Source organism: Mustelus asterias, unplaced genomic scaffold (assembly GCF_964213995.1).
Source record: "Mustelus asterias unplaced genomic scaffold, sMusAst1.hap1.1 HAP1_SCAFFOLD_152, whole genome shotgun sequence".
NCBI lineage: Eukaryota > Metazoa > Chordata > Chondrichthyes > Carcharhiniformes > Triakidae > Mustelus > Mustelus asterias.
In genome coordinates, this window is record NW_027590173.1 from 37,107 (window position 1) to 57,314 (window position 20,208).

At 44.2% G+C, this 20,208-nt stretch overlaps 1 protein-coding gene and 2 non-coding genes across 3 annotated transcripts; 2 read left to right on the top strand and 1 right to left on the bottom strand.

Moving 5' to 3' along the window:
* Nucleotides 1–450: 450 nt before the first annotated feature.
* Nucleotides 451–522, bottom strand: trnag-ucc (transfer RNA glycine (anticodon UCC)). The gene has a single exon. It is a non-coding gene; the product is annotated as a tRNA-Gly (tRNA).
* A 1,872-nt stretch (nucleotides 523–2,394) lies between these two features.
* Nucleotides 2,395–2,781, top strand: LOC144485061 (histone H2B 1/2-like). Its single transcript, XM_078203360.1, has one exon. The coding sequence runs from the start codon at nucleotides 2,395–2,397 to the stop codon at nucleotides 2,779–2,781; it is 387 nt and encodes a 128-aa protein (XP_078059486.1).
* Nucleotides 2,782–4,156: 1,375 nt separating this feature from the next.
* On the top strand, nucleotides 4,157–4,239 carry trnal-uaa (transfer RNA leucine (anticodon UAA)). Its single transcript has one exon. It is a non-coding gene; the product is annotated as a tRNA-Leu (tRNA).
* The last annotated feature ends 15,969 nt before the right edge of the window (nucleotides 4,240–20,208 follow it).

Consider the following 20,208-nt stretch of genomic DNA (forward strand, 5'->3'; position numbering starts at 1 on the left):
GGGACTCAATTCTTGGTTTTGAGGCCTGGTCTTTCACTTAAACAAAGTTTCCCACTGAAAGCAAATTTAGATTCCAAGTCCAACGCCTGAACCACTCGGCCATCGCAGCTGCTTATTGGCCAGTCGATGCAACCACCTCAGCAATGTTCATATTGACTTCTTCAGGATTATTGAGATCACAGTCAGGGAGGTCAACCGTGCTCGGTTCCCTTTGTTTTATATATTTATCTCTGGCTGAGAATTCATTTAATAGATCAGAGACGTGTTCATCTATTTCAGTATTTGCTTTCAGTATAAAGAAACTGAAGCCGAATTTTCGGTCCGGAAAAATGAAATGCAAACGTGAAGTCCATTTTATGACACTGCCGTCAAATGCTGCGTTCTCGCTGTTTTTGTCCACATGTTTTGAAACGCAAGAGACCGTGGATAAGATTCTAAAAAAATGATGAATGCGATAGCTGGGAATCGAACCCGGGTCAACTGCTTGGAAGGCAGCTATGCTCAACACTATACCACCATCGCTTGTTCTGCTGAGAGCCCCCTTATTTTCATTAGATATAATTAGGCAACTTCCTTAGTTGCTGATTTCATGAGACACCAGGTTTGTCCATAGCACAGTTCATAAACTGAACTTGGCTTGTCTCCTTTTTCTGGACAGTTTAAATTACCTTTTTTACTGTTGTTTCTGACTGAGAACTCATTGATTAGTTTTGAGATCTGTTCTTCCATTGAAACAAAGTTTACACTGAAAGCAAATTGAAGCTGAATTTTCCGTTCGTAACTCATTGATAATAAGAATATTCAGTGAATTTCATTTTAGGAGTGACCCTCTGCTGTTCTTACCCGCGATAGCTAATTAAATACGTCACCACTGTGATGGTCAGGAACTGACTCTTGGTCAAATGCACGCACTGTGACCACTACACCACCATCGCTCACCTAACTCTAACACTCCCCGTGCATTTACGGAACGAATACATAAGCAACGAGGTGGCATAGAAATCAGAGATGAGAGAATCCTATAAACGACATTCCATTTCTAGGAGGTTTACATTTTCCGTAGATCGGGGTGAGCAGCATCGCCCAATCAGAAAATAGATCTCTGGAACATGGAATTTGGTTAATATCATTTTTTGCAATCATTTTAATTGGTAAGAAACATGTTGATGTTATTTCACTCCAATCCAAAAAGGTTCTGAATGAATGGCGACCTTGCTGCACAACACGCGTTCAGCCAGGAGATGGCCGCAGTGAACAATAATTTGGATTTGCTGTTTGTGTCAAGACATTGGGACAGGAATGGAGTTGCTGCTGCCCGCGGAGCTGGCCAAGCAAGAGGCACAAATACTAACCAACTGTACCCACTCCAAATAGATTTACAAAGTTAATGAACAAACGAAAAACAAGCGCAACTGATCTTTTAAGGAGCTACGACAGTCTCTGAAAGCATTATATTAACACCTCTTCAAGAATCAATTTTCTGTAACTGCTTCAATATGAACCGTTTCAATGTCAGCCCTATTCATGGCCAATTCACAAACAGGCATTGACTGGTTAGAAGTTTTAAGGTTATCAGAGAACAGTTATCAATGTTCTCAGAGAAGTGAAACAGCCGCCCAAACTTCATAGAATCCCTACAGTACTGAAGAAGGCCAATCGGCCCATCGAACCCGTGCCAACAACAATCCCATGCAGGCCCTATCCCCGGAACCTCACGTATTTAACATGCTAACGCTCCTGACCCGAAGGGGCAATATTACATGACCATTGCACCTAACCCGGCACTAGTTTTCATGGCGGAACAGCCCATTCTGGAAAGACAAAATCTGCCACTCGGACCGCAAATGAAGCTGGCGTCTGCTTTGGAGCTTCTGAAACCACATATTCTCATGCTGGCAAACTCCTACCCAAAGCCGGTGTCCTGACTTGAATCGATTGCCAGCTCGAGTTTCTCATTTGGATGAAGAATATGGAATGGTGCTGGACTTTTCATCCCTCAAACCTGTGGAACTCTGAGTCTTACCTTCACCTTGGTCCGTGAACCTCAAAATAAGTGTTCAGTTTATCCTCAATCATTCAATGCGGAGACAGAGATTTAAATGTCATAACAATAAAGATGGAATTCAAATCAATTTAGGCAGAGATTTTACAGCTCGCCCCGTGTAATCAGAATGGCCGAGCGGTCGAAGGCTTTTTCCTTCGCGAGGCACCATCCAAACCCAATAAATCACCTGGCAGCACAATGACAGCAGATGCAGAGAAAGAACGACCACCTCTAAATTCCAATTCGTGACGCACATCATCCTGACTTGAAAATATATCGCCGTTCCGATGATTCGCAATCCTTGAAATCCCTCCCAAAGGTATTTGCTTTAATTCTCCGTGAAATTGAAGATGGCTAATGAGAAGAAATCAACATCGAAACCAGCTCCCAAGAAGGAAACGAAGAAAGTGATGAAGAAACCGGTAACAAAGGGCGGGAAGAAGCGGCGAAAGTGGAGGAAGGACAGTTACTCCATCTGCATCTACAAAGTGATGAAGCAGGTTCACCCTGACACCGGCATCTCATCCAAGGCCATGAGCATCATGAACTCGTTCATGAACGATATGTTCGAGCGCATCGCGGGTGAGGCTTCCCGCCTGGCCCATTACAATAAGCGCAGCACCATCAGCTCCCGGGCGATCCAGACCGCCGTGCGCCTGCTGCTGCCCGGGGAACTGGCCAAGCACGCCGTATCGGAAGGGACAAAGGCGGTGACCAAGTACAGCAGCTCCAAGTAAAACACCCCATGGACTGAAAACAGCCCAAACACAACGGCTCTTTTAAGAGCCACCCACAATCTCTGTGAAAAAGCTGCGCCATCTTTTCCCTTATGAGAAATCTATTTCTGGAGAATAGGGATTTTTCCCGTTACAGAATGCTGTGAATGGGACTTCATACCCGCCCCTCACACACGCTTTCACATTGATGGGACAATCAAACTGAAGTGAGAGCGGATTATTAAACTCAGTCTGGGATTTGTGAGGGGCAATGAGGAGAAACACAATATTAGGAAGCCATTACTTAAATTTAATAATAACTATATTCAGAGCTTTAACAATTGGTGAATTAACTTCATAATACAATGATGTTTATTGATCTCGGGTGATCTCGGCGTTGCAGCCGGAACAGAGGAAAGGCGGGAATGAAGAGGTTCTTCTCGGGCTCATCTGTGTATTCCGCAGTTTTCACAGAGGACGGAATCAGCGAGATTTGTGCACACTCAGGACACTGAGCCCATCGGAGCGAACCCCCCGCCCCCCCCCCCCCCCCAATCCCACTCCCCGCTGCCCCGATTCTCCGGACACAATGCTGCCGATTCAACCGGCAGGATATGGCGGGGATTATCTCCACACTTCCGATTGTAATATTCCCAGCCGCTTTCAGGGGAGAGGATCAGAAATCAGCCTTTCCCTCTGTCCCTGTGAAGCCTGTGTGAAGGCGTTGGCTGGTAATCTCTGTTTCTGCTTTTCCAGTGAGCTGAGATTTGCTCCGTTTTAAATTGCTGAACGGGGTCTTATTTCCGCTGGTGACAGATACGAGATTGAGAAAATCAAACTGTTCCTAAAATAGCGCCAGGATTCTGTGAGGTAAAATACAATAAACAGATGATAAAGTGTGAGATTGAAAGTTTCCTGAACATTCAGGCGTTCGGTTATTTTCTATTTTTCCTGGCGGGCTTTTCCAAATTGAAAATGTAAACCAATCAAAACCTCCCATATCTTTTCCTGGCTCTCCGATTTGTTACGAACCTGATTGAAATGACAGTGACCAATCAGAGCGAGAGTCTGGCTTCAACCTCGCAAACCGCTCACAATGATTATTAATCGAGATTAAACTGACGGAATGTGTATTTGAGTTGTCAAATGTACTTTGTTCGCGCAGACAAATAATTGAAGGAACCAGAATAAATGTGATATTTCGTCCACGGAAGTTAAAGGGAAGAGTGTCGCCAGCTCCTTGTCACACATTCCGCATATTGTCACTGACGGAGAAATAAACAGCTCATCAGTTCCACGTCTGAGAGAGCAGAAATAATTCCAGAGTCGCATTTTCAATCACTGCTCTAACAGCAGGAAAGCCAGATGTCGTGTCCACATCACGCCACGCTTTCGTGCCAGGATGGCCGAGTGGTTAAGGCGTTGGACTTAAGATCCAATGGACATATGTCCTCGTGGGTTCGAACCCCACTCCTGGTAAATAGATTTTTAACACGACATTCACGACACTGCTTTATTTCTCCTCCATGAACGGTATGCTTTGTCGAACCAGCATGCAAGAAACTGGAATTTTCACAGCAGAATACTCCATGAGACAATAAGAAATCAAAACAAACTCAGTACAACTAACAGGGGGAATCATCGATCCCAGTCCAAATTCTCATCCATTATCAGATCATCGCTGCGTCAATCCCACAATAGTGCAGCCTCAGCTCCAAATTAAATATCAGATAAAACTGACAGATGGTTTTCTGTTAAAACTTACACAACCTTAATAATGTACTCTGAGATTCGAGTTAAATACCAGTCATATCACCAAATCAGGGGTTTAAATGTGGTCGCAATAATCCCCACAGTCTGCCCTCACATACATTAGGTACACATTCAAATCTCAAATGCATTCTCAGATTCGGATATTCTGAAAGCTACTATACAAACACAAACTCCAGTTGAAAACTTACCCTGCTTATGAAACTAAAAGTTACAAAATCAATTTGATGGCTACGAACTGAACTATAAATTATAAACTAACCCTAAATCCTCACTTGCACTGTGCCAGGTGGAAGACACTCTCCCAATTCCAGACTGGACTTCATTTTACATGCATGTCAAAATTCTTACTCTGAATCAGGCTGAGTGTCACAGATCAAATCAATGTGAACAACCTGGGTGAAACTTGCATCGCAATCCAGTATCAGATTGAAAGATACATTATCTTTCACAATTGTGTTCACACTGACAGAGATTTAATGCTAGGCTGAAACTCACACACATTGTTTGCTTAAAACCTACCACATCAGTGGTCTGTTTCTGTGCTGGAAAGTTATTTGGAATTAATCCAAATTCATAAATAGTCCCAGAGACTGCAGGTTATTTAATTAATCCGAAACTCATACTAAATACCAAAGATTGATAGATGAGAAAATAGTTCTCACTCACATGTACTGCAACTTAAAAACGATCGCCCAATTTCGACTGTGTTTTACCCTCTGTTAGCGAATGTGATTGGGGATTCATATTCTATCCAATACATGCATGTGAGTGAGATGTGTTCTGTATCTGTCTGACTCCGGTTGTAGTTGCGAGTTTTTATTTATTTATTCATTTCGAGACGTGGGCATCACTGACGAGGCCAGCATTCATTGCCAATCACTAACTGACCTTAAGCAGGTGGTGGTTTGTTGTTTTCTTGAACTGCTGCAGCCCCTGAGGTGTCGGTAGAGCCCCAGTGCTGTTAGCCAAACAGTCTTTCAGGATTTTGCCACTACAGCAGTGAAGGAGCCGCGATGTATTTCCATGTCAGGGCGGTGAGTGGGTTAGACGCCGGTTTGGGGCGGGGGCGAGGGGGGGGGGGCGTGGGGGGGGGGGGGCGGGTTGTGTGGAGGCGGGGGATGGTGGAGATGGGAAAGATTGCAGTGCTGGTGCTCGCATGTATCTGCTGCCGCTGTCCTTCGAGGTGGTAGAGGTGGTGGGTTTGTGGGTGCAGCCTAAGGAAAGAAAATAAAAAAAAAATTGTTCCAATTGGCAAAGGAGGGAAGGATGGTGTTTAATGCGCTGAGTGATTAGGACCTGGATTGCACTGCCCGAGACTGTGGCAGAGGCAGCATCAAATCAGGGCTGTCAAAGGAGAAAGGGTTCAGCACCTGAAGTGAAAGGATTTGCAGGGATATGAGACAAGGACTGGGAAAGGGAAGAGCTGAGTCGTTCTTGTACATACCAGCACACAGACAAAGGGCCGAGTGGTCTCCCTTTCTTTGTTGTATGCATTCTGAGATTCTGTATGTATGAGTGTAGGACTCATTCTGTATCGCTCTGTCTCTGTGCGACATATGTGTGTGATATTCATTATAAACCTATGTGAGAGATTTTGCAAATCTGTACACATTCTACCCAGAAGATACCTAATTGGAAACGGTCCTTTTGTTCTAATTAGTACATGATTCCATTCGATCCTCTACTCAACATATTCAATGTAACAGCATCTGCTTATCTCTGAAATTCATTCTCCATCGTCTCATTACCTCGGTTCCCCTTTAGTACATTGGTGCCAGTCGACTCAACTGCTCCAGGTAATAGCAAATTGCAAGTTATATTGACGACATGGGAAAGTACATTAATATTGAATTCTCCATGGGATTTAAGGCTGTCATCCAATCATTAATTCCTGTTTCATCTGTCTCTGCAAAAGCGATAGTTAATGTGATTTTATTTCCGCTCTACTGCAGGTCTGTATTGCGCCCAATAGATGTCAGCACACTCTGGTAGAGTGAACTTTCGACAGCAGAGAGGGAAAAACCAGACAGGAAATCTTCACAGTATATTGAACCTGGGACGGAGGAGTTTCGGAATACTAAATGTGTTGGCCATATCAATTCGAAATCTACCAGTACGCTGCTTTCCTCTGTATTCATCAGTAAATACCGATAAATCAGCAAGGCTATGCTTTTTAAGTATTTTTAAGTGAAAGTATTAGCACCAGTCGGTATTTTCTTTTCAACCAAGTGGCATTTTGAATCATTGTTGTTTAGCATAGTTAGAATTTCATTATGCAACGGTTTAATTATTAGTACAAACCTATTAAAGCATATATTACACAAAGTTTTATCGATTTATAATTGGGGTAGTATATAGAGAGAAACTTGCATTTCTTGACAAATATTATTGACCTATATCTGGGTGTACAGGTTTCAATCACAAAATTTACCAGTGGTTCAAAACTTGAAAAGATTATGAACTTTAGTGAGAAGGATATTGATAATCTTCAAGAACATGGAACATAGAACAGTACAGCACAGAACAGGCCCTTCGGCCCACGATGTTGTGCCGAGGTTTATCTGAAACAAAGATCAAGCTATCCCACTCCCTATCCTCCTGGTGTGCTCCATGTGCCTATCCAATAACCGCTTAAATGTTCCTAAAGTGTCTGACTCCACTATCACTGCAGGCAGTCCATTCCACACCCCAATCACTCTCTGCGTAAAGAACCTACCTCTGATATCCTTCCTATATCTCCCACCACGAACCCGATAGTTATGCCCCCTTGTAATAGCTCCATCCACCCGAGGAAATAGTCTTTGAACGTTCACTCTATCTATTCCCTTCATGATTTTATAAACCTCTATTAAGTCTCCCCTCAGCCTCCTCCGCTCCAGAGAGAACAGCCCTAGCTCCCTCAAACTTTTCTCATAAGACCTACCCTCCAAACCAGGCAGCATCCTTGTCAATCTCCTCTGCACTCTTTCCAGCGCTTCCACATCCTTCTTATAGTGAGGTGACCAGAACTGCACACAGTATTCCAAATGTGGTCTCACCAAGGTCCTGTCCAGTTGTAGCATAACCCCACGGCTCTTAAACTCCAAGAAGATATGGACAGGCTGGTGGAATGTGAATACACGTGACATATGCAACTTAATTAATGTAAGGAAGTGTGAATTGATACATCTTGGTCCGAAGATCAAGGAGAGACGATATAAAACAATTTATATTTTATATAATAACATTTAGCGTTCCTAATCCGTATTGCACCTTTATCACGCCAAGATGCCGCAGTCTCTCCACACATCTCAGAACCCACTGAATATCCAGCCTGAAGTCTGCATTTCACATCTACTTGTACGGTGATCATTAAACATTTAGCGCACCTACTTTCCTATGTACCTTCACTCCATCTGACAACTCAGTCAATGTCGCACTTCACTTTGTATATTGCCCATGGTAGGCTTATCCTGCCCAGTACCCATTGTGTTTCACTTTGTTCAGTTATATTGCCCAGATTGCATACTGTTCCAACTTTTCTATTCTCCATTAATAATGAATGAATAAATAGAACATCCCTTGAATAAACACTGTCACCTTTCAATGTTTTGCGGGTGAGTTTCATGAAGTGTTGGGTGTGATTCCCGCCTTTATGCTTCTGTACAAATTTCGTCAAAGGAAAGTTATTCAAATATATTTTCAATTTTCCTTCTCTTTCACAAAGAACTGAGCGGGTGTTGGATACAGTAGCTTTAATAAGATTTTGATTGGACTTGCAAGTTTAAAATCCAAGGGTCACATCAATACCTGAAGTGGTTTTCAGGCTGTGGTGACTAGAAGAACAATGCAGATTATCAATTTGAATTGTTCAAAATCATAGAATGGAGCATCCATTGTTGATGAAAAGAAACTTTAAACTGTGCAGCTGTGCTCTGCTTCAGGAGCTGATTTTATGGAAATCTCCATTTGTCAAAAATGTTGCCTCACCTGGTGAGGATTTCCAGCATTTTATGTTTTTGTTTCAGATTTCCAGCTTCCAGCTTTGCGTTGTGTTCTGTGCAGGTGTTTCCCTGGAACAGGGAACAGGTTCTGATCAGTCCTGTGACAGATAGAGTAGAATGTGTTTGCCGACTATCAAACCCGCGAGACTAATCTCCAAGCTGGACAGGAGAATGAGAAGGAGAGACAGGGAGGATCATTCTGTGATGGACAGATTTCCTGTATAAAGGACACAAAGGTTTGTATTTCCACAGCCGTTTTAACAGACATAAGATGCCCGAACATGACTTGCAATCAATGAAGTCCCTCTTAACAGTCCTTGACGTTTTAACTACGAGATTATTGAACTTATCAATAGTTTCCACATTGTCAAAAATTCATATAAGCACAAGTAAAGTAAAGTTCTCGCACGTGGCTCTGTGGCGCGTTAAAAGATCAAGTGTAGTATGGATTGGATGCTGCACTTGGTTGAGGTCATTAGGTTACATTGAAGCTTCATATGTTTCATATGAAGAAATTTTTAAAAGCACTATCTCGGCATTTTGGCTAAGATGCAAATGAGATCAAGTCTTGGAGGAGGAATTGCTTTCCCTCCTCCAATCAGCTTGGCTCATGTAGATCAGGCCCAGGACAGGGTAAATGGTCGCTTGCCCTGTCTTGCCAGCCTGGATCGGAAATGTCTCAACTTGTTGAGACTCTGAATTGGACTTGATTTGATTAAATTGGAAAAGTATAAAAAAAGCAGACATAAGATGCCCCAACATGACTTGCAATCAATGAAGTTCCTCGAACAGTTCTTGACATTTTAACGACGAGAGTTTTGAACTTACCAGTCGTTTCTACATTGTCAAGAATCCATGTATGGACCTGAAAAGTGAATTTTTGGCACGCGGCTCTGTGGCGCAATGGATAGCGCATTGGACTTCTAAATGATGGCACGTTAGCTATTCAAAGGCTGGAATTGCGGATAGCGAAGAGCATTGTCGGGCAATACAGTAGGATATAGATAGGCTGAAAATTGGGCGGAGAGGTGGCAGATGGAATTTAATCCAGATAAATGCGAAGTGATGCATTTTGGAAGAAATAATGTAGGGAGGAGTTATACAATAAATGGCAGAGTCATCAGGAGTATAGAAACACAGAGGGACCTAGGTGTGCAAGTCCACAAATCCTTGAAGGTGGCAACACAGGTGGAGAAGGTGGTGAAGAAGGCATATGGTATGCTCGCCTTTATAGGACGGGGTATAGAGTATAAAAGCTGGAGTCTGATGATGCAGCTGTTTAGAACGCTGGTTAGGCCACATTTGGAGTACTGCGTCCAGTTCTGGTCGCCGCACTACCAGAAGGACGTGGAGGCATTGGAGAGAGTGCAGAGAAGGTTGACCAGGATGTTGCCTGGTATGGAGGGTCTTAGCTATGAGAAGAGATTGGGTAGACTGGGGTTGTTCTCCTTGGAAAGACGGAGAATGAGGGGAGATCTAATAGAGGTATACAAGATTATGAAGGGTATAGATAGGGTGAACAGTGGGAAGCTTTTTCCCAGGTCGGAGGTGACGATCACGAGGGGTCACGGGCTCAAGGTGAGAGGGGCGAAGTATAACTCAGACATCAGAGGGACGTTTTTTACACAGAGGGTGGTGGGGGCCTGGAATGCGCTGCCAAGTAGGGTGGTGGAGGCAGGCACGCTGACATCGTTTAAGACTTACCTGGATAGTCACATGAGCAGCCTGGGAATGGAGGGATACAAACGATTGGTCTAGTTGGACCAAGGAGCGGCACAGGCTTGGAGGGCCGAAGGGCCTGCTTCCTGTGCTGTACTGTTCTTTGTTCTTTGTTCTTTGTGGGTTCGAATCCCATCAGAGTCCAATTTTGGATCAGATCAGTAACAAGCAGTTTGCTCCTGCATTGATATGATTCAGCATTGGCACCGACATTTCCTGCTCTGCCATCTCTCCATGCTGTTCCTGTTTACTCAGCTCCCAAAGAAACCACTGACTCGAGAAGAAATCGCAAACTCCAGGGGGCTTTCTTAAAGTTTGACACAACATTCGCTGGTTGGGTTAGCAACAGTATTTTTTTCAATTCGATATTACGCTTGGGAAGATAAAGAAGATTAAAGAACACACACGGAACAGCAACAACTTCTCAATAACTACAATCAACAGCTAAATATCAGTGCCTTGCAACCTGGTGGTATTATTCTGATGTGTCAGCTGCGCTTGTCCTTCTAGGCTGTAGTGGTCGTGGGTTTGAGAAGGTGCTGGCAAAGGAGCCTTGCTGAGTTGCTGCAGTGCATCTTGTAGATGGTGGACACTGCTGCCATTGTGTGTTGGTCGTGGACGGAGTGAATTTTTATGCATGGGAAGCGAATGAAGTGGGATGCTTTGTCCTGGATGGTGCCACACTGTCGTGCTGTTCACGCTGCATTCACCCTGGCAAGGTATCCCAGGAAACCGAGTGCTCTGGTTTCCTTCCACAGTCAAAAGATGAGCAGGTTGGGTGGATTGGCCATGCTAGATTCCCCAAGGTGTTTGTATCGGTAGATTAGCGGGGTGGAAAGATCCTGCGTGCGATTCTCTGTCGGAGATTGGGTACAGGCCCGATGGGCAGAATGGTCCCTTTCAGCACTGTCGGGATTGTGTCATTCTAAGGCCATTTGACTGTGTTAGAATTTCCCTGAGGGAAAAAAAAGGAAAACTGTCTTTGTAGAATTTACAGCATTGGGTTTATTGGGGATTTTGTTTTACTGCAAAATGATGAAAATAACTGAATCGTGTAAATAAACAGTCGAGATATTCGTGGGGAGTCGCGAAATCTGTGTTTGTTTCAACTTTGTAGATCATCCAATTAAAGGGAAAGACAATATTGACGAGCACGAAAGGGACATTGTAACTTGAGTAATTGCAATGAACACTTGAAAGATCACGTGAAAGTAATCAAGGCACTGCTCGTGTCCGTGAAACCAGGATCTACCTGTGACGAGACAGGCGCTTTAACCAACGCAGCTGCAGAGCCTGATACTGCTACTCCTGGTACAGCAGAATGCTGGAAATATGCTCCAGATCTGGTGGTGTTTGTGAAAAAAGAGATACTGCCAGATCTGGAACGTATCTGAGAAAATAGAGGTCGTTCACATTTCAGATGCAGACCTTTCACGGGAACGACCGTTTCTCTCTCTCCAGATGCTATGGGATCTCGGATAGATTCATGAAAGAAAATAATTGAATCCCATAGTGGCCGATCGAGACTGCACCGAATTCCCAATAAACTGGGGCCTCTGCTATTTGTGATATCAATAAATAATTTGGAAGAAGGTGTAACTGGTGTAATCAGCAAGTTTGCGGATGACACGAAGATGGCTGGACTTGCGGATAGCGAATAGCATTGTCGGGCAATACAGCAGGATATAGATAGGCTGGAAAATTGGGCGGAGAGGTGGCAGATGGAGTTTAATCCGGATAAATGCGAAGTGATGCATTTTGGAAGAAATTATGTAGGGAGGAGTTATACAATAAATGGCAGAGACTTCAGGAGTATAGAAACACAGAGGAACCTAGGTGTGCAAGTCCACAAATCCTTGAAGGTGGCAACACAGGTGGAGAAGGTGGTGAAGAAGGCATATGGTATGCTTGCCTTAATAGGACGGGGTATAGAGTATAAAAGCTGGAGTCTGATGATGCAGCTGTACAGAACGCTGGTTAGGCCACATTTGGAGTACTGCGTCCAGTTCTGGTCGCCGCACTACCAGAAGGACGTGGAGGCATTGGAGAGAGTGCAGAGAAGGTTGACCAGGATGTTGCCTGGTATGGAGGGTCTTAGCTATGAGGATAGATTGGGTAAACTGGGGTTGTTCTCCCTGGAAAGACGGAGAATGAGGGGAGATCTAATAGAGGTGTGCAAGATTATGAAGGGTATAGATAGGGTGAATAGTGGGAAGATTTTTCCCAGGTCGGAGGTGACGATCACGAGGGGTCACGGGCTCAAGGTGAGAGGGGCGAAGTAAAACTCAGACATCAGAGGGACGTTTTTTACACAGAGGGTGGTGGGGGCCTGGAATGCGCTGCCAATTAGGGTGGTGGAGGCAGGCACGCTGACATCGTTTAAGACTTACCTGGATAGTCACATGAGCAGCCTGTGAATGGAGGGATACAAACGATTGGTCTAGTTGGACGAGGGAGCGGCACAGGCTTGGAGGGCCGAAGGGCCTGTTTCCTGTGCTGTACTGTTCTTTGTTCTTTGTTCTTTATTTCAAATCTGCCTTTCCCGACATTGAACAAGCACATCAGATGGAATCGCACACATCACTCAGTGAAACTCTTGCGCTAAACATTGAGCGGTTTATCGTGAGCTGGTTCCATTTACTGTTTTCAGACACACATCTGGTATAAAAGTAGCCGTGTTCAGGATTTGATTCACACACATAATTTCCTGTTCTAAAGTTGATTATTTTTTAATACTTCATTTATACGGGATATGTGTGTCACTGGCCTGGGAAGCATTTATTGTTCAATTTAAATACTTCTCAGTATTTGGCAATGAACTCATTCTTGAGCCACTGCAGTCCATGTGGCGTATGTGCACATACACTGCTGTTCGAGATAAAGTTCCAGGATTGTGAGCTGGCCACAGCAAAGGGGATATATTTCCAAGTTAGGATGCAGTGGACCTTGCAGGTCGTCGTTGTTTCTCTGCATCTGCGGCCCATGTGCAGCCATGTGCAGCCAGGTGAGAGATGCCTTGGGTTTCGAAGGTGCCTCGCGACGGAATAATCATTGTCAGGTGTGGGATTTTAACAGACGTCTCCAGAGGAGACTGCGATCTAAACGCAGCGCCTTTGACCGCTCGGCCATCCTGCCTGCACTGGAACGAGCGTAAAAACTCTGGACAAATCGATTATTGTTCTTACATTTAAAACTCGATGTGTTTTTTCCATTTGTCAATCCAGCCAGAGACTCGTATCTGAGTCCCATCCTTCTCCAAGACGCCGGGGGGTGAGCGGTTTCTCATTGCTGCATTGTTCTGTTTGCCCAAATCAACAAAGACCCAATTCCCGCCCTACCTGTTCCTCACATGAATGTGTTTAGAGTGTCAGATCTGAGTAACATGAAATATTCAATTGTAGAGTTACATCCTTGCGACAGGAATATCTCTCCACAGCTGCTTTCGGAGCTGCTGAACATTTCCAGCATTTCCTCTTTTTGATTTTGTGCCTTCATTACAGGAGTTCATTTACTGACAACCCAAAACTTGTCTCTTGGACGCAGCTCCAGAAACAGCTTTTCTGTGATCTTCTCACAGACAAGGTCACTCTTCACTTTCCAACACACATGCTTTAAAATCGGCTGTTTTACACTCAGCGCCCTGCGGCATTGTCTTCAAAGCTCAGCACACCTCCCATACGCCCATCAGGGTCACAAGGGTACAAGTATTTTTGAATAAGAATTCATCGGTGCAAAGGGATCACAGTGTTTGTGAAGGAATATAGGGGATTGATCCACACTCACAAGCAGAATGAAAATGAGTTAATCTCTCTCTCACACGCACACTCATATAAACACTGACACATCCACCGCCACGGCAGATGGTGAAATTCGACATCAATAAAAATGTCTGCCATTAATTACCTTGAATCGATTGTCGTAGAAAAAGAAACAACAACTGATAAACTGATGCTCTTTAGGGAAGGAATTCTTACCTTGTCTGGCCTGTATGTGACTCCCGACCAACAGCAATGTGGTTGACTCTGAGCTGCCCTCAAAGGTGGCCGAACAAGCCACTCAGTTGGAGGGAAATTTGGGGGCGATGTCTTTGTGGTATTATCGCTGGAATATTGATCCCGAAACTCAACTAATTTCTGTTTGGATCCGTGCTCACATCCCGCCATGGCAACTGGTGGAATTTGAATTCAATGCAAAATATCTGCAATCAAGAATCTATTTATGCTTTCATGCATTCTCGATTATCGGAATATCCATTTGGTTCACCAGGGAACTTCAGGGAGCTAGATTCTTGCCCAGTCTGGCCTATATGTGACTCCAGAGCCACAGCAATGTGGTTGACTCTCAACTGCACTCGGGCAACTGTGATTGGGCAATAAATGCTGGCCAGCCAGTGACGCCCAAGCCCCATGAATGAACACAAAAGAAAATGTTGGCCCAGTCAGCGACGCTGAAAAAAATATATCGGAGATTCAAAATGAGGAGATACATCAACTCGTTTACAATCCCGGAGCTTGCAAATACAGAATGAATTCCAACTAATTCACAGTTCCGGGAGCTGACGGTCAGAACAAATCGCTTGTGCACGCACAATTCCACAGACAAAATGAGAAAGATCCCAACCCCCACACAGCAGCAGATAATGAAAAACGCAGTTTAACTATGACCCTGATGTGGCGATGCCGGCATTGGACTGGGGTGGGCGTATTGAGAAGTCTCACAACACCAGATTAAAGTCCATCAGGTTTATTTGGAATCATGAGCTGTCGGAGCGCTGCTCCTTCAACAGGTGAGTTGACTCAATAAATTCCAAATAAACCTGTTGGACTTTACCTGGTGCTGTGAGACTTCTTACTGAAGATGACCCAGATATTAAGGTAAAGTCAGCTTCGTCCCAAATGACCATCCGCTGTGCCCCTCTCAACAGGGAGAGCTGACTGGTGAAGATTTAGCTTAATGATTACCACACCTCAGGCGAGGGCAAGGCTAAGAAGAGTAAATGTGCTATCTAATAGTACATCTGCAATTTGTTCACTGCAATTTTGTATTCACTTCTTGCTTTCAGTTAGAAAGCCAATGATAATTTAAGCTTCATTAACGGCTCTTAAAAACTGTCCTGTCACCTTCAATGATTTATGCACATGTCCACAATATTCCCGCTGTTCCTGCATCCTCTTTTGGAATAATACCCTTTATTTTATGTTGCCTCTTTGTGTTCTTCCCAGCAAAATGAATCACTTTATTCTTCATCTGCCACATGTCATCCCATCCCACGAACCTTTCTGTGTCCTTTCGGAGGTCCACTGGAAATTCTTTAGCTCCTTTCAGAACGACAGGACGTCCCAAAACATTTCACTGATAATAAAGGATTGATTGAAATGTAATCACTGTCCAAATGCTGAACTTTTGAGCTTTCTATTCCACGACGTCAGAAATTCCCATATGGGGATGGGGAATTACATTAGCGAACCTCCAATCCATTGGAACTCTTTCAGAGTCGATACAAAACAGGACATGATCACCAATGCATCCACTATATCCAGGGCCACATCCTTCAGTACTCTGGGGTGCAGAGCATCAGGCCCTGGGGATTTTGTCGTGTTTTAATTCTAGCAGTTCCGACAATACAATTTCCTGACTAATAAGGACTTTCTTCAGTTCCTTCATCATGCTTTTGAAGGCAGAGATTTTCTACAAGATGCTTCGAAAAACCAATTTCTCTCTTAAAGATTCAAAACACTCTGAAATAATTTCACAAAATATACTTGTGGGTGCTAATTGTTTAAAACGTATAATGTTATACTTTGAAGTGGAACGTTGCTTATTTGGGACGAAAACAATGAAAATGAATAATTCTAGTTGTTTACTTTCTTCTTTAAATATTGTTCAATTGTTGATAGTTAAGTTGCTTCATTTGTTAGAGTTCGTTTTAAACTGTAATTTAAACAAACATCTTGCTTTAAACGATTTTTAATTTGTCAGTGGAATTACTTTCTGATCCAGTCCCCGAACTCTTATACACCAGCTTCCAAACCCAGGATCGTGACCATCGAGAAGAACAAGAAGAGCAGATGCCTGGGAACATCTCCACCCAAATGTTCCCCTCCAAGTCACTCACCATCCTGATTTGGAAGCATATCACCGTCCTTCACTGTCACGAGTTCAATATCCAGGAATTCCCTCCCGAACAGTACTATGTGTGCGTCTACACCCCAGGGACTGCAGAGTCTCAAACACACCACGAATCTCAAGTACAGCTGGGGATGGTCAATAAATGAAACCTGTCCTGCGGCGCCCAAATACTGTTAAAAAACAAAACAACTTAAAGGGAGACCATTCAGCCCTATCTGTCTCTGCTAGCTCTCAGCGGGCCCCTGGTTTCACTGCCTTGTCGGTTAACTGTTGCCCTGCATATTTTCCTTTCGAAGAATAATCGAATTCATGTGAACCTGCCGTGACCCTCTCTCAGGCAGCATTTCCTTGATGCTGCTGTTGCTTCTTTTGACAGTTAACTCCAATATCTGCCCTCTGGGTTTCGATCCTACTAACAATGAGAACACATTTCTGTCAATCTTCAGACCAGACCCATGAGGATTTGTATGTTTTTCCCAATTTCTCCTCTGAACCTTCTCTTCTCCGAGTAGAGAAGTCGCAGCGTATCCAACCATTCTCAGTAACTAAAGTTCTTGATCAATTGAACTATTCTGGTGAAACATTTCTGCTGCCTTCTGAAATCTTTTATATTGTTTTTTAAATTTTCTCTCCAGAAAATGGAAGCAATATCCACGTGAAACAGAACTCAATTTAAATGCAGGCTTGACATAGCTTCTGTACTTTTGTACTCTGTGCCCCATTAATAAAAAGCAGGACACCGTCTGATTTATTACAATCACTCTCCTCACCATCCTGTCTACAGTTCTGGTCACCCTATTAGAGAAAGGATATTATTAAAATAGAAAGAGTGCAGAAAAGATTCACTAGAATGCTATCAGGACTTGATGGTTTGAGTTACAAGGAGAGGCTGGAGACACTGTGATTTTTTTTCTCGAGAGCTCAGGGGTGATCTTATTGAGGTCGACAAAATAATGAGGGGCATTGATCAGCAGATCATTAATATCTTTTCCCAAAGGTAGGGGAGTCTAAAACTAGAGGGCATAGGTTTCAGGTGAGTGCGGGGGGGGGGGGGGGGGGTGAGGGAGGGGTGCGGGGCGGGGGTGTATACAAAAGGGTGCAGAGGGGCAATTGTTTCGCACAGAGGGTGGTGCGTGTCTGGAAAAAGCTGCCAGAGGTACTCATTGAGGCGGGGACAGTTTTGTCTTTTCGACACCTACATGAGTAAGATGGCTATCGACGGCTCTGGGCCAAATGCAGGCAATTGGGACTTGCTTCGTCGTTAAAAAAGGGCGGCATGGACAAGTTGAGTCGAAGGGCCTGTTTCCATGCTGAAAACCTCTATGCCAATCCCTGTCAACTTGGGAGATGTGTGTACATATTTGCCTCTTTAGAATTGTACCATGTATTTTATGTTTTGAATCTGGGTTCTTCCTTCAGAACGAATCAATTCACATTTTGATACATTTAATTTAATCTGCCGTATTAAAAATTTCTATGCTTTTGGAAGTTTATGTAAACCGCATGAACAGCATTACCCTCATCAACACTCTCGGTTACCACTTCAAAATACTGAAGATAGTTAGTTGAAAACATTGTTACCTGAGTAAATCCGAAATTGGAAAGTTATTTCCAATCTCTTCGCAATTGTAGATCATTTCCTTCAGTATCGTCAGATGCATATCACCCGGTCCTAGTGCCTAATCAAATACGGACAGCCTCTCCAAATCTCCCCTTCACTGAGTTAATTGCCTCTGGAGTGGAATGCCGAACAGCATCACAAACAATCACTTCATGCTCAGTGAAACGCCTGGAGCATAGTTAAAATATAATAAATTCAAAACCAAACAATGACCCCCAGCTTTGTCAAACTGCAATTTCTTTCTGACTAAAATACAATTGAACACACGATGCAAGAATCCCTGACGCAATAAGCAATGGACAGCCCTGATTGATTAATTGGGATAAGTTTACAGTCTGGTTACGTGGGTGAACATTCTTGAAAACTTTTCATTTTCTCCATGTGCAGCATTGAGAAAATTGTCGCGAGGTGTTGCAGGATTTCAAACCTGATCTCCAGATATGTAAATCCCGCCATCTAAAACGCAACGTATTTTTTTCAAATAAACAACCAGCATTTGGGACCAAAACTGGCAAGAAGTGAGGGCTCGTCACTTTAAACCCGGGACCTCTCGCATGATCATACAACGCAATCCGCGAAGCGAGAGTCATACCACGAGACCAAGGAGCCGCTGGCAGGCGGGTTGCTCAGCCAATACACTTCTGCTCACGAGCTGTCTTTACAGGTTACGTCATAACAACGGAAAGTTGAAGAAAACACAGCAGATTCACTGCGAAATGTGATTCTTTTTGTCTGAGACCTTGACTAGATCTTCAATGTTGGGATTGTAGTTTCTCTCTGCGAAAGAAATTCCCATCACATCAGTTCAGTTCAGGATGTTGCCTGGTATGGAGGGGCTTGGTTATGAGGAGAGATTGGGGAAACTGGGGTTGTTCTCCTTGGAAAGACGGAGGATGAGGGGAGACTTAATAGAGGTGTATAAAATTATGAAAGGCATAGATAGGATGAACGGTGGGAAGCTTTTCCCCGGGTCGGTGGTGACGTTCACGAGGGGTCATAGGTTCAAGGTGAAGGGGGGGAGGTTTAACACAGATATCAGAAGGACATATTTTACACAGAGGGTCGTGGGGGCCTGGAATGTGTTGCCGGGCAAGGTGGTGGAGGCGGACACACTGGGAACGTTTAAGACTTATCTAGACAGCTATATGAACGGAGTGGGAATGGAGGGATACAAAAGAGTGGTCTAGTTGGGACCAGGGAGCGGTGCGGGCTAATTGTTCTTTGTTTCTCGTTTCAAGGCTTCATTCTATGATCATCTTGCTGGTGCCAGTACAGAGAGAGACTGCGGACAGTTGGGAACCTGTCTCGGGGGCAGGGAATTCAGATGGTGTTCGTAAAGGAGAAGTGGAAATGAATAGGGTTGGGAAGCATTTTCTGATCAGGGCCAGTGTGATCTCCTGGACTCGTTTCGATCGCCACAGGGGGTCGGAGAGGAATTTCCCAGATTTCGTTTCCCCATATTGGCCCTGGGGTTTTCACTCTGGGTTTTCGCCTCTCCCTGGAGACCACATGGTCTGGAATGGGGGGGGGGGGTGGGGGTGAGTAAATAGGTTGTGATGAACAAAGCATCGTAGCTGTGAGGGACAGCTCGGTGGATAGGATATTAGGATGTAGATAGGCTGGAAAATTGGGCGGGGATCCTGGATTCAGGACTCAATCCTGGACCGGGGAGCGGCACGGGCTTGGAGGGCCGAAGGGCCTGTTCCTGTGCTCTATTGTTCTTTGTTCTTTGTTTAAAGATTGTTGTGAAGAACCGACATGAGCAAAGTGTGGAAGACCACAAGTGTGTTCAAATCCAGAGTAGCAATGTATTAAATGTTCCGTCGATTAATGATGAGAGTGAGTTTTAAACTCACCCGTGCAGACCATCGCCAAACCCGCTCGGCCATCTTCTCAGCCACCCAGGAGCTTGTGAAAGGCCTCCTTCCATTTGATTTTCTATCCATGAATTTTTGGGGAAGAAGGTCACCCTCACCATCGCTCCTGGATGCCCAGCCAAATGGAATATTTTGGAAATGTAGTTGCTGCAAAACAGAGGAAATTTCCATCCCAGCAGGTCACCTTCTATGACTCATTCTCTCACCCTACAGTATAAATAACTCCCACTTTTTATGACTTTCAGCTCTGATAAAGGGTCAGCTGGAACTCGAAACGTCAACTCTTTTCTCTCCTTACTAATCCTACCAGACTTGTGAGATTTTCCAGCACTTTCTCTCGCGTTCA

Excerpts from the sequence above, each read along its gene's own strand:
- LOC144485061 (XM_078203360.1), top strand. The coding sequence starts at position 2,395 with ATGGCTAATGAGAAGAAATCAACATCGAAACCAGCTCCCAAGAAGGAA.